The following is a 14,926-nucleotide window of genomic DNA, read 5'->3' on the forward strand; positions in this document are numbered from 1 at the left end:
CAGCTACTCACTGCTCTGGAGACGCCTGCTCCATTCATTAAGTCTGGCAGACCACTCCTCTGCGCAGAGGCTGACCTTTACTGGACACACAGCGGATGGACTTGTCAAAAAGCCCCCAAACTAGAGAAAAGGAGGTCAGGATATCTGTTTCTTTGGCCAGGTCGTGACCCCAGGCCACTGGAAGGTTAAGTGACCGGTGCCGGGGCCGACAGCTGGCAGAGCGAGCTGTGTGTCTATTAAGCTTGGCTCCCTGCAGGGCAGGTAATTAAAGACTGCCTGGATGAAGGTGAGTGGCTGCCTCCGACAAGGCATTATTCCACAGTGGCCACTTAAATTAGCCACTAATATGCCTCTGCACAGCACTGGCACACTGGAGTTATTTCTTTATTGCTGTGGTGTTGTTGGAGAGGAAGAACACAGATGGATATAACACATATGCCATGATATCTAGAAGTACGCTGCATACTTTAAGGACTTTTCTAACAGTTTGTGATTGCAGTAGTGTCTTTATAGCTCTTGTGCCCACTATTAGTATAATGATTATATAATGAATACAAGTACAAAATAGCAGCGAACACCAATATCTATAAAATATTATTGCTATGGAGAAAATAAATTGATAATAATAATACAATACAGCATTGTAACTTTATCAATAAGCAGCTCAAAATATCTTCCTAAAATGAGATGGTAATATAGCTGATGTCAAACTGCAGACTAACACAGTGTTCAGGGATTTACCAAAGTTGACTGCACTTTAACCGCACTCAACAAATATAAAAAATGGAAAGGACAGTGGACTGCCTATTTCAAAGAGTCCTATCTGCCAGTCTGAGCACATTTCTCCAAAATCCTGATGTTTCAGTGGCCAAACCAAACTCCACCACGCCTGTATTACACTAGCATGTGTTCAGCATGTTTCAGCAGCTGTTCATGGCTGCGATGGATTCTCTTTGGTTAAATAAAAACAAACTAATTCACCTTGATGATGATTCTGGGTGTCTGCTAGGCTGGTTTTGGCACAGCGGCAAGGAGTTAAGCTGCAGCTGTGACAGAGGAGCCCGGGGGGGTGGTGGGTTGCAGCGAGACAGAGATGGGAACCCGTAGAGCACCCTGCCCATTCCCTGTCAGCACGCCTACCCAGGACCCAGAGACATGAATTGCAAATCAGCACCTTGAAATGCACAGTGAGGCGCCAGTGGAAGGCAAAGAGCCAGGAAGTTAAGACGCCACTGCGTTACTGTTGGGGGCAGCTTTCTGGGGAGAGGAAGAGTGAAAGAGGCAGCTGGAAAATTCGGGAGAAGTGGAGCTGTGTAAACTGCAGTACCTCAAGCCCAGACTCGGCCCAAAAGGCAAACAAACGAGGTGTAATTCTGAGTGGACTCCACAGTGCAGGAGAAACCCCACAGAGGATAAATTGAGCTGCAAATGATCCAAGCATGAGGGGATTTAGCAAGAGGGATATATTTAAGAATGTATCTGAAATAAAACCAGTAAAGTATAAAGACTCACACATAAAGACTCAGAGTGCTACTTCTGGAAGTAACTCACTAACGCCAGTGTGAAACGTCTTCTTTAGGGTCTTGGACTGAGCAGGTGTTTCAGCTGTAGAGTTCAGCGTTGTTCATTTGCAGAGTCTGCAGTTCTTAGACAGTGAGAGAGTAAGGACTGGTCCGGTTCTGACCAGCTTCAGCCAGTAGCTCCTCAAGAATCCACCCGAGACACATCAGACTTGGCATCTCCTCACTTGGCAGCAATCACAGGATGTTTTAGCTGAGTGTGAAAAAAAATATGTATATATATTATATATATATATATATATATATATATATATATATATATATATATATATATATATATATATATACACACTCACCTAAAGGATTATTAGGAACACCTGTTCAATTTCTCATTAATGCAATTGTCTAACCAACCAATCACATGGCAGTTGCTTCAATGCATTTAGGGGTGTGGTCCTGGTCAAGACAATCTCCTGAACTCCAAACTGAATGTCTGAATGGGAAAGAAAGGTGATTTAAGCAATTTTGAGCGTGGCATGGTTGTTGGTGCCAGACGGGCCGGTCTGAGTATTTCACAATTTGCTCAGTTACTGGGATTTTCACGCACAACCATTTCTAGGGTTTACAAAGAATGGTGTGAAAAGGGAAAAACATCCAGTATGCGGCCGTCCTGTGGGCGAAAATGCCTTGTTGATGCTAGAGGTCAGAGGAGAATGGGCCGACTGATTCAAGCTGATAGAAGAGCAACTTTGACTGAAATAACCACTCGTTACAACCGAGGTATGCAGCAAAGCATTTGTGAAGCCACAACACGTACAACCTTGAGGCGGATGGGCTACAACAGCAGAACACCCCACCGGGTACCACTCATCTCCACTACAAATAGGAAAAAGAGGCTACAATTTGCACAAGCTCACCAAAATTGGACAGTTGAAGACTGGAAAAATGTTGCCTGGTCTGATGAGTCTCGATTTCTGTTGAGACATTCAGATGGTAGAGTCAGAATTTGGCGTAAACAGAATGAGAACATGGATCCATCATGCCTTGTTACCACTGTGCAGGCTGGTGGTGGTGGTGTAATGGTGTGGGGGATGTTTTCTTGGCACACTTTAGGCCCCTTAGTGCCAATTGGGCATCGTTTAAATGCCACGGCCTACCTGAGCATTGTTTCTGACCATGTCCATCCCTTTATGACCACCATGTACCCATCCTCTGATGGCTACTTCCAGCAGGATAATGCACCATGTCACAAAGGTCGAATCATTTCAAATTGGTTTCTTGAACATGACAATGAGTTCACTGTACTAAACTGGCCCCCACAGTCACCAGATCTCAACCCAATAGAGCATCTTTGGGATGTGGTGGAACGGGAGCTTCGTGACCTGGATGTGCATCCCACAAATCTCCATCAACTGCAAGATGCTATCCTATCAATATGGGCCAACATTTCTAAAGAATGCTTTCAGCACCTTGTTGAATCAATGCCACGTAGAATTAAGGCAGTTCTGAAGGCGAAAGGGGGTCAAACACAGTATTAGTATGGTGTTCCTAATAATCCTTTAGGTGAGTGTATATATATACAGTGAGGGAAAAAAGTATTTGATCCCCTGCTGATTTTGTACGTTTTCCCACTGACAAAGAAATGATCAGTCTATAATTTTAATGGTAGGTGTATTTTAATCAGCAAGATTTCTGGGTCCCAGGTGTCTTTTATACAGGTAACAAGCTGAGATTAGGAGCACTCTCTTAAAGGGACTGCTCCTAATCTCAGCTCGTTACCTGTATAAAAGACACCTGTCCACAGAAGCAATCAATCAATCAGATTCCAAACTCTCCACCATGGCCAAGACCAAAGAGCTGTCCAAGGATGTCAGGGACAAGATTGTAGACCTACACAAGGCTGGAATGCGCTACAAGACCATCGCCAAGCAGCTTGGTGAGAAGGTGACAACAGTTGGTGCGATTATTCGCAAATGGAAGAAACACAAGATAACTGTCAGTCTCCCTCGGTCTGGGGCTCCATGCAAGATCTCACCTCGTGGAGTTTCAATGATCATGAGAACGGTGAGGAATCAGCCCAGAACTACACGGGAGGATCTTGTTAATGATCCCAAGGCAGCTGGGACAACAAAGGAGTGGCTCAAGAAGAAGCACATTAAGGTCCTGGAGTGGCCTAGCCAGTCTCCAGACCTTAATCCCATAGAAAATCTGTGGAGGGAGCTGAAGGTTCGAGTTTCCAAACATCAGCTTCAAAACCTTAATGACTTGGAGAGGATCTGCAAAGAGGAGTGGGACAAAATCCCTCCTGAGATGTGTGCAAACGTCTGACCTCTGTGATTGCCAACAAGGGTTTTGCCACCAAGTACTAAGTCGAAGGGGTCAAATACTTATTTCCCTCATTAACATGCAAATCAATTTATAACTTTTTTGAAATGCGTTTTTCTGGATTTTTTTGTTGTTATTCTGTCTCTCACTGCTAAAATACACCTACCTTTAAAATTATAGACTGATCATTTCTTTGTCAGTGGGCAAACGTACAAAATCAGCAGGGGATCAAATACTTTTTTCCCCTACTGTATGTATATATATATATATATATATATATATATATATATATATATATATATATATATATATATATATAAGCCACCCCTGAAACCATCTTGGTATGAGGGAAACACCACAGAGCAGGATATCGGCAAATGCAGCAGTGAACACAGAACAAAGCGGCAGATGCAGAAACTACAGTGGGAGGCTCTGCATGCTAGGAACTTCTATCCTAGACTAAAAGCTAGCTTAAGCCTTTTCATCATAATACCTTCATGGTTTTGATGGCCCTCTGCTGGCTAAATCTTATATTTGAACTTTAAATCTGAACATATGTGACACTCACTGTACTGCCTTTATTTGTCCCACTGATGCATTTCTATGTTGATGTCAAAATATCTGTATTCATATTTTTGCTACGTCCGTTAACCTGAAGGATGCACACATGGAGAAACTTGGGACTTCAGTCAAAACCTGCTTCTTTGGGCAAAACTCACACAGTAGATCTACAGTTCTCTTCCTCTTGTATATTTGTGTTTATTGTCATTGTCACTTATCAGTATTACAAATGACTACCCAAACATTATTGTAAGTTCATAATTCACTATCAATTGAAACTTTCCACTTTGGTATCTATGCGTGTGTTTGTGTGTCTGTCAGTCAGTCTGTGTGTGTGTGTGTGTGTGTGTGTGTGTGTGTGTGTGTGTGTGTGTGTGTAATTATTTATTTATTTATTTTTTAATTACTGAACATTTTTTAAACAGCTTTGCAATCTATCTATGCCAGGTGAGTGTTGGGTTTCTGTTTTGTTGCCGTTTCATATTTTAATCAATTTCATTTTTAAATTCATTATTTTCATAACTTTGTGCTATAAAGCGAACACCTGAACAGCATAAAGTGCAAATAAATCAGTAGTTTCCATTTCTTTGCCTCCCATCTTGAAAACTTGTGTAAACCCCTGCATACATGAAATATCCCTAAGGAAGGAATTAAATCAATGGGTTTGAGTAAACTCTCAAAACTGGACAGTATGCCATCTATTGCAGGGTGAGTGTCGAGTTTGTTGTTAACGTTTGATATTTTTTTAATTAATTTTATAAATTCGTGATATACAATATATATATATATATATATATTGTTTTACTTACTCTTCTGGAGGCAGAACAGCGGTGGTCGTCCCCGAGCGCATGCGTACTATGATGAGAGTATTCGTGGTCCAAACATAGATATATATGCATATATCTATGGGTCCAAACTGTTCCATATCCTAAACAGTAGCCTATATATCTCCGCCTAGTGGACAGTCTTGAACAGAAAATACCCTCTGAAAAACGTCCACCTGCAACTACCACAGTGATGCACTAAACACATATGGGGATATAGGCCTACATCCATTTTTATTTATATACCGGTATATATATTTACATACATTTGTGCCATTATGTTTTTTAGCGCATATTTCAATACTTTTTTAAACTGCACTATAGGTAAAGTATGGTAAACACAAAGTTTGAGTGAACCTAAAATGCAAAACAAAACCAATGCCCCTCACTATACGCCTCTCTCACTTTGTACTTCCCTGCACTATACATCTCTCCACACTATGCCCCTCACTATCCCAGAATGCACCAGAGTCAGACCCCCAAGACGTCAGCGCCCCTCCCCCTCCCCCTTAGCAACAGAACCAAGATGGCGGCGCCCAGTAACGCTGATCATTCGCCCGAAATATCGATGCCATTAAAGATCCCGAAAACCGAAGTCCCCTCCCCGGAATCGGGAGATCTGAGCGACGGCAACCAGTACCACTCGGACCCGTCCACGCCGAACCGCTTCTCACCGCTCCACGTGGGCGTCTCCAGCTCCGCCAGCTCGGGCCGCGGCGGCACGGCCTCGGCTGCCAACAGCTTCCCCGCCTGCCGAGGCATGTCGTGGACCCCGGCCGAGACCAATGCGCTGATCGCCGTCTGGGGCAATGAGAGGCTAGCGGAGGCGCGAATGCAGCAGCTGGAGGGAGCCGGGACGGTGTTTTCTGGAAAGGCGCCGGGGCCAGCCATGTACGAGCGGGTGTCCCGAGCCCTGGCGGAGCTGGGCTACGAGAGGACCCCTTCTCAGTGCCGGGAGAGGATCAAGGTAAATAGCCTCAGTAAGCATCACATCTTCATCTACTGCACGCATTTTCATCAACCGTTACGTCTCTGCTCAAATGCATGCGTGCAGAATGACGGCGAATAGCCCCAGTAAGCATCTCCATCTTCATCTACCGCACGTACATTATTCAACCATCACGCATGTGCTCAAGTGCAGGTGAGCAGGCAGTGGGCTGTGTGTGATGTTCGGTTTTCTGATAATGCACTTTTCCACTCTCTCTGGCAGGTTATATTTCTATTTTTTTTCAGTGTTTGTTTTGAAGCCTGCAGTTACCACTTAACATGTGTTGTCTCGTCTTGTATGCTTTTCTTCCCTGCAAATCCCTTTCGCTGCAGTTGTCTATGAAATTATTATTTATACGGTGACATGAAGTCGCTGAATGCTCAGGCGCTGTGAACTAGGCGAAAATCAGTCTTACAGTAGTGAAGACATCAGTTGAGCGTTTGCTGTCAATGCTTAATTGTACACTAAATGCTTTCCAACTCATGTGTAGGTCGAGTGTATTACTACTAAAAGCAGGACGTTTAAACCGATTCAAGTCTGTTCAAAAATAGAGATTTAGAGAATGCAGTTGAGCCGTGAACTGTCCTTACTTAAATTACAGTATTATGGGAGTCTTGCATTGAGCCACACTGCATTAAAACGTATTTGGTGTTTTAAGTCGACACTTTCATTACATATTGAAAACAAAATTAAAGATTGCTTTCTATTAACTTCTCCCATTCCCCCCCCCTATCAAATACAATACAATGCACTGACTATGGTGTACTATATCCATCTTCTATCTAAATGATATCAGACATCTTTAGTTCAAAATCTATAATTTAAAAGATGTGCATAGTGTATATTCAATATCTTATTGTTATGGTAGTATTCAGGTTTAGTGTCACTGACAGTTTGTAGGTTAATGAAAGTAGTTTTCTGCATCAATGAAAGTGTAACAGTCATGTAATAGTAGGTAGGTTAGTGTCCATGACGCTATGATGAAGTTATTACTGAGTGTTCTCTGTAGGGGTTTGTGTAAAGGTGGTGTAGTTTCTTTACAAATTTCTGCAAGCTTGCTTTTTATTTATTTAATGGTTTTTCTTCATGGCTCCCTGAGTTTGACAGTCTCTCAGCTGGCATGTTTGCTGCTGTGTTGGTGGTTATGTGGTGTTGTGATGCATACGTGTCTCCTGGTGTGTGTCTGCAGACGCTGCGCCGCTGCTACAGCCGGGTGAAGGAGCACGGGATCGGCAAGAGGAAAAGCAGCTACTCCATCGAGCAGCTGGAGAAGGTGTTCGGCCAGGGTGGCTGGGACTCCCAGACCTGCCAGCCCGTGCTCATCAACAGCAGCGGGCTGTACCAGGAGATGGAGTCTGACGGCAGCACCATGGAGGACTACTCTCAGGAGGACTGGGGCAACCAGGACCTGTCTGGCTTCCAGGAGGGAGAAGCAGAGCCTGGTGAGTTAGGGTCTAACCCTTTCCCTTGTGTCAGCTGCCCTGGTCACAGAGGGCCACCTCACTGCAAGTTTTATAGGTACTCCCCCCTCCCCATTCCCGTCTGCTAGTACAGCCCAAGAAATGATGCTCAGCTGGTTCAGCTAAGGAGAGAAATGCTTCTGTGCAGCAATTGTGAGTTCGGAGGGCAACAGCATTCGGAAAAGCAGCTCCAGGACTGGAACGGTCCCCCTGCAATGCTGGCTGCTGTTGGGCTCCATACTTGTCCACACAGAGGGCTGATGGCAGGCAGGGTTCGTTCGGCGGAGGCTGTGTCACTGGAGGTGCCAGAGAGGACCAGAGACTCAGGATTTGGGGTCCTAGACCTACCGCTGACCAGAGCAGCAAGGTGAAGCTGAAGGCCCTCTCTCCTCTGTCAGACAACACACACCCTTTTTATTTTTCTTGCACAGCCTGATTAAACACCAGGCACTGTGGGATATCATTTATGCTAAAAAGTTGTGACCAAGTCAATAATGGAACTTTTTTTTTGACAGCTGTATTTCTGTAATGCCTAGACATCCAGCAGCGGTCTGCCTGCAAAGTGGCCAATGTATTGCCATCTGTTTTATTATAGATTGTTATAGATTTTAAAGGAGTTTTGGCATCGGACAGCAGAATGACAGTGTTCGTCGGTAGATGGCAACATTTGTTTTTTGGCACGGCAGAGTTCTGTTCTTGTCAATGACAACATTTATTACACCCTGAAAATTTGTACCTGCTCAAGCATGTTCTTCATTATCATCTCAGGAAGATGTGTTCAGCTGATTTTCATCCAGAAACCACTTAAAAAAAAAAAAAAAAAAAAAAAAAAAAAAAGGTATGTACACTGATTTAATAATGGTAATAATAGTATCTTGTGTTTATATAGCAACTTTCATTCCAAGAGATCCCAATGCACTTTATATTTGGGAAGGGACTCGCCTCTTCCATCACTGAAGTCTAGTGCCCAACACAATTTGTACACATTATCAGAAAACTGTAATATTAAATTAATGACTCAATTTATGATTCAATATTATTAAACAATTATACTATATTTATATCTATATATTTTTTAAAATTTATTTTGAATAGTAACATTTTTATGCATTCACCTTTTATCTTTTAACTGAGAGAATTTTTGTTGTTTAGATTCAAAACCGCCACTGTCGGCTGCAACAAGTCAGGCAAGACGAAGGCAGAAGCTGAAGGAACAGCGGCTTTATGACAGGTAAAGAAGAGGACCGCTGAGCAGCAGAGGAAGAGCAGATGGAAGAAGAAAGCACCTGGAAAGCAAGTTGCCAAAGGCCCGGCAGAATCAGCTCCAGGAAGAGAGACAGGTGCAGACCAGGCAGCGTGTTGCTAAGTGGAGGATGCAACAGAAAGTGAGCAGCACAGACGCTGTCTCTCCAGCACTGAGGAGTTGTCATAAGCTGTTAGGTAAAATATCTCCAGCAAATAATTGCATCCCTACCAATACTGAATCAACTGGATCAACAACAACATTCATAGATATCTCAGAGATTATAGTAGTGGAATTGACAACGGATTGACCTGTATGAAAGTTGTCTGTTCAAGATCAGATGCTCACTGACGGCCCTTCTGTGGCAAGATCTGGTAGATGTCCGCTGTCTGAGAGGGAGCGGGATGGATGGACGGATGGACAGGGACGTTAATGTGCTTCCGCTGACTGAAAACTCTGAAGACTCGGAAACAGAGGTGGAACCTGGGGATTTCAGAGACTGTGCGATGGCGGGGACTGATCTGGCTGTGGAGAGCAACGGAATATCGTTGGCCTGTGAGATGAGGTGTCTCCTGCCACCTGCACATAAATAAAAACCTGCATTCAGAAATAATGGCCCCGTGTTTCTCCACTCCTAGAGAACGTCGCTGCTCTCATTTCTTCACTACTGGTGTGAATAGTTTGAAATACCAGTTACAGTAGTGTCACTCTACCAGATTACCGTACTGTGAAGCCAGTCACAGAATAAGCTGAAATGAGTATTACTGTGGGGAAACATGTTTCCAGTATTGTTCAGTATCACAGTCTCTTATTTTTCTGTAATTTCTATGCTTGTCCATATTGACGTGAAGCACGTTTTCACATTGTTACTATGGATTTTAGAATGAGTATTTCTGCATTGATGTACCATGAAATGAACTACAATGGTCAATGGCAAAACGTAGGCCAGATCTTTAGTATATTAGCCTCAAAGCCATCAGGGTTTCCCGCAGCACTGGTCAGAAATCGGGAAAACCCTGGCCTCCATGTGCTTTTTTACAGTTTTGCTCCAGTATATCTCAGGACCGTATGAAATGTACAGTGTACAACAGAAGAACAGAAACTTTTGATGGAATAAACGTATCAACTCTTAAATTGTCTTTGATTTGTTATTCTGTAATTCTTTACCTATGTATCCTTTCTTTGTTTTGTTTGTATGTATGTGGCCTTAGATTCACCAGCAATATCCCCATTTATACCCACCAAATTTACAATCAATCATTTTTATTCAGCCTGACTAGATCCCGGAGCCAACCTGGGACAGAAGACAACACACACTCTTGCATGTCCCCCAAGAGATGCAGTGAGAGGGCATCCTCTTCCCTTATTCCCCAGTGGAAACGGAAGGACTTTCTCAGTGTTGCGCTCCTGACCCAGTCTGTCCTCCAATCAGAACACCATAAGTCCATTGGCATCATAGTACCTAAGGCTTCTCTGGCTCACTTTGTGCTAAGGCACAGTGGCAATGGTGCGTGAAGCCCTGGTACCATGAGCCTTGGGCTGGAAGTCTGGTTTGGTCGGGACATTCTGTGTCTGGTCAGTTCAGGTTTTCATACAATCTGACCTGAAAAGTACCAGGCGAATACTGTTAGTTTTGGGTTATCCACAATCTTACTGTGACATACATACATTATATTTCAGTAGACAACACACCATTAGTTTGAATAAGATTACTTTGTCTGCTCACCTTTTTATTATTTTATTTAGTTTGTTTTACCTGTATTGTATCTATCAATGTCAAGGCACTGTTTTATGCTGAATGATTTGGTGGTGGAAATGGGAATTCAGAGCGATTGCTTATTGTATTTTTTGTAACAGATAATGTGTCCTTTGTGTCTTTCAGAGGAAATTAGTTTTTCTAAGAAGAGGACGCTGCAGCTGCGGCAGGAATCCTCAGAAGAACTCCAGTGAGTCCTGACGTGCAGACGTCGTGCCCCCCTGGGGGTTTTGAATGTTTCTTATCAGCTCCCATCTGTCTCCACCTGTCTGCGAATCCGGCATGGCTTGCTCTTCTTAAGTCTGCATCGATCGCATTGCTTTCGATCCCCCCCCTTCTTGTTGCTCACCTGATCAGTTCACGGCAGGCCGTCGATATCTCTGATCCCCAGCTTGGAGCAGCAGCGCCGACCAATTCCCTGTTGTTTCCTTTTCTTCAGATCAATTCAGGCTTTCCTGTCTGTAGTGGTTTTGCCAAAGAAGGCCTTTGACTGCTGGCCTTGTTTCCCCAGTGGCTGAAATACCTGCACTTAACACGTGCTATACAACCTGAAATCATGTCAATAAAAAAAAAAAAAATGTATATAGTTATATATATATATTTCAACTGTAACTCACACACCCTCATATAGATTCTGTTTCATCAAATCAGCTCCTGTGTGATTGTCATTGGCCCACATGTAGTCTGCATGAGTCTATTATTTGCATTTTCTTGTCACAGCTCCCACACTAATTTCTGTCCCCCCTCCTGTCTCTCTGCAGGAGGCAGGAAGTGATGCAGAACGTGATGCGTATCCTGGAGTCGGTGCAGATCAAGTGGGAGCACTTCCAGACATGGACGGACTTCTCGCGTCTGCACCTCTCCAACAAGCTGGCCATCTTCGGTGTGGGCTACAACACTCGCTGGCGGGAGGAGATCCGCTACCACTACGCTGAGATCAGCTCCCAGGTGCCCCTGGGGAAGCGGCTGCGGGAATACTTCAACCCCGAGAAGAGCGAGGGCCGTGTCATTATGACCAAGGTGCAGAAAATGAACTGGAAGAACGTCTACTACAAATTCCTGGACATCACGATCAGCGAGGCGCGGTGTCTGGAGCTGCACATGGAGGTGGACTGGATCCCTATTGCGCAATCCCGGGCAGCAGGGGGCACCAACGGGGCACAATACCTCCTGCCCGGGGGCATCCCCAAAACTCACGGGCTGTATGCCATAGGGTATGAGGAGGAGGATGCCACCTCTGAGGCCAAACTGGGAGAAGAGGGCTCCTCTCCAGACCCTGGCGAACCAGACAAAAGCCCGGATAAATCACATAAACTGGAGGACAGAGAGGAGCCGTCTCCCAAAGTGACTTACTGTTACCTTGGCATAGCCGAGGACAGGACTCTGCAGCAGTGTTTGTTCCAGCACTTTCAGAATTCAGGCAAGTACTTTGGTAGGGGGGAGCCCTCGGCAGTCACAAAGTTTCTCCTTTCTAACTGCAATGGGGCCTCCCCACGGCTAGCTATTTATATAAAATTCATTGAGGTGGAGCTGGACTTTCTCTCGGCGGGTTCCTTGGTGGAGTGTTTAGAAATTGCCATTGGATATTCCTTAAAGTTCAACAAAAAGGAGACATTGTAAAAACCCCGTCCTGTTTGTTTTGTTTTTTCTTGTTCTTGTTGGTATTCTTGCTGGTGACTTAAGGATGTACAACAAACTGTGATGAGCTTAAAGGACAACATCTTCCCCTTTGCAGCTACACTCTTCATGTTTTCAGGGAGGCAGTGTCCAAGGGACAGTGCAGCCAAGCGAGACTAATTCACTGCAGGCCCTCTGATTGGAGGAAGCCTTCAGCCAATCATTAAACTGCCTTTTCTTTTTATTTGTGAAGTCAAACTTCAACCAGTGTGCCAGCGAAAGGTCCTGAGGTTGTGGGGGCAGGGGAGGGGAAAGGACTATATATATATATATATATAGAATGTGTATATGTGTGTGTGTGTGTGTGTGTGTGTGTATTTATATGTATGTATATAGACATATACATACACACATGAGTTGTCTGAAACCTTGATTAGATTGTGAACATTCCAGCATTTCCAGAAGTCATTTGGATAAAATAAGATCCAACTGTAAGAAAATGTATTCTCTTGTTTTTTGGTTCTTTTTTTATATATTCCAATTTAAATGCCATATCTTTTTTAATAAGGTTTTCTGATCATTTTCTGACCAGACACCTCCGTGCATGTTTACATTGTTGCTATGTGTTATTGAGGCAATGTGCAGCAGGCAGTAATGGATAGGCACTTTGCACATCGTCCAGCCTTCACTGCACATTGCACAAGGGCTTTGAGTACTGCTCCACAAATGACCAATAGCACTGGAGCTGAAGAACCGTGCTTCAGAGCAGGAAGCGTCAGTGTAGGTTATGGTCCAGAGTCTGGTGACTGGATCCCATAGTTATTGAAGCTTTCTCCGTCAAATGCTCTGCACACACTTAACATTTTCTAAAAACTAATGTCGCTGATCCTGTTTCTCTGTGAACATCGCCTCGCAGGTTACAGGTGTTATACGTTTGTTTTATTTTGTATTTCACATTATTTATTTATTTCCTGCTGCTCTGGCCATGATCACACTTGCAAGGTCAATACCAATACATATGAACGTGTGATTGAGGAGTCTTGCTTGACACGGGATACCTTTTCATAGTGCCATAGGTTGCTGATTAAAACAAAAGCAGGTTAGGGTTGTTGCAGTAATAAAATCACTTGTACATGCCAAGATGCACATTCCTGTAAAAAAAAAAAAAGGTTGGGAAAATACGTTTCCCATGAATGTTTAAAACATATTGAAACCCAACATTCAGTCTGGCCTTGGTTATCTACTCTTGGAAAAAGAGTACACTACACCAACACGCACACAAACTACTACTGTGTTTACTTTTCATGGGAAGGGAATTGCAGTTGCAAAATACACTTTATTTTTCCAAGGTTATTCATTTCAGCCTTTTACACAGTTAAAGGAAACCTGGCATGGTTATTTTTATTTTTGTCCAGTTTTTTTTTTGTATTTTTCTCTGAAAACCTTTGGTTGTTTTTTGTGCATCTCCTGGTTACATTACCAAGCATTCAGTGGAAGTTTAATATAACCAAGCAACATCAACTAAAATTATGGAAGTATTGAATCCTAAATGCTGTTTGTTCATGGGAAACCAAATTGTGTTAACCAAGCAGGGTTTGTTAACCAGAAATGTTAACGGAAAGCATGAGAGGTGTATTCTGTTTTTGTTCAAAGACTTGTGCTTTCGAAATTCCCCGTGCTTTTCTGTGTCGTCCAGTGGCTTTATTGTGCTTAGAGAAAAATTTAAACCCTTGATGCATCTAGTTTACAAATTCTTCTTGCGGCCTATAGTGCCTGGGAACTGAAGAGGATTGAATTTGGTGGTTTCTGGTGACGATAGGGAGTGAAAAGCAGCAAAACTGGGCCCCCAGCAAAGCACCTTGGTCATCTGCAAATAAAGACACGACCCACTTCAAAATCCTGTCATGTGGCCATGGGTGGAATCAAAGGGTCTCCTATGTGTTAAAGAAGGCCTGTGGTATTTTCAGGGGGGATCACTCAACTCAGTTTTCTGTAATATACTTTTAATTTGGCTTATTCCATTTTTTCTGTGCAAGCTGTCTTCAAAGCAGCAGGAGTTTATGTTTTAATAAATACAAATATGGCTCCATAACTAACTTTACCTAAAATATTGAATGCATCCGTGCCTACATTAGTCTACACAAAAACTCTCAAGGCACACATTTTGGGAAATGAGACCTAATGATGCACAAAATGACCGTAGATTCAATTTAAATGCAAACTGGTAAATATAAATTGGAAAAATAAATACATCCAAGCAAGAAAGACCCAGCCCTGTTCTGCAGTTCTGTGTTTTTGTCTAGTTTGAAAAAATATTCACAGCTAATTTGTGTAACTACCTGAAGTGGTTCACCAGGCCCGATGTAGAGCAGTAAACTTCAATCATGGTTCATAAATGAATTAGGCCTGGGGGCATATTTATTTTTTATTTCCAATATTTCTTTGTTTTCCACAATATTGACAATTCCATGTGTTGTCTTGTGTTGTAGAAGTCCAAGGTTTTATTCAAAGACTCTTTATTTAAAATTTTATAAATATAAATCTCTCTATATATATAAAAAAAAATACATGTTATTTTATAATGTAAATACAAACTCTGTAGCATTTATTAAAAAAAACAAAAAAACAGTAA

General features: G+C 43.0%; 1 protein-coding gene across 1 annotated transcript; it reads left to right on the forward strand.

The window, feature by feature from the left end:
- Nucleotides 1-5,735: 5,735 nt before the first annotated feature.
- Nucleotides 5,736-14,926, forward strand: msantd2 (Myb/SANT DNA binding domain containing 2). Its single transcript, XM_066708073.1, has 4 exons — nucleotides 5,736-6,197; nucleotides 7,408-7,660; nucleotides 10,804-10,867; nucleotides 11,439-14,926. Exons 1-4 carry the CDS (start codon nucleotides 5,757-5,759, stop codon nucleotides 12,295-12,297), a joined length of 1,617 nt encoding a protein of 538 aa, XP_066564170.1. The 5' UTR covers nucleotides 5,736-5,756; the 3' UTR covers nucleotides 12,298-14,926.

Source organism: Amia ocellicauda, chromosome 1 (genome assembly GCF_036373705.1).
Source record: "Amia ocellicauda isolate fAmiCal2 chromosome 1, fAmiCal2.hap1, whole genome shotgun sequence".
In the NCBI taxonomy this organism is placed as follows: Eukaryota; Metazoa; Chordata; class Actinopteri; order Amiiformes; family Amiidae; genus Amia; species Amia ocellicauda.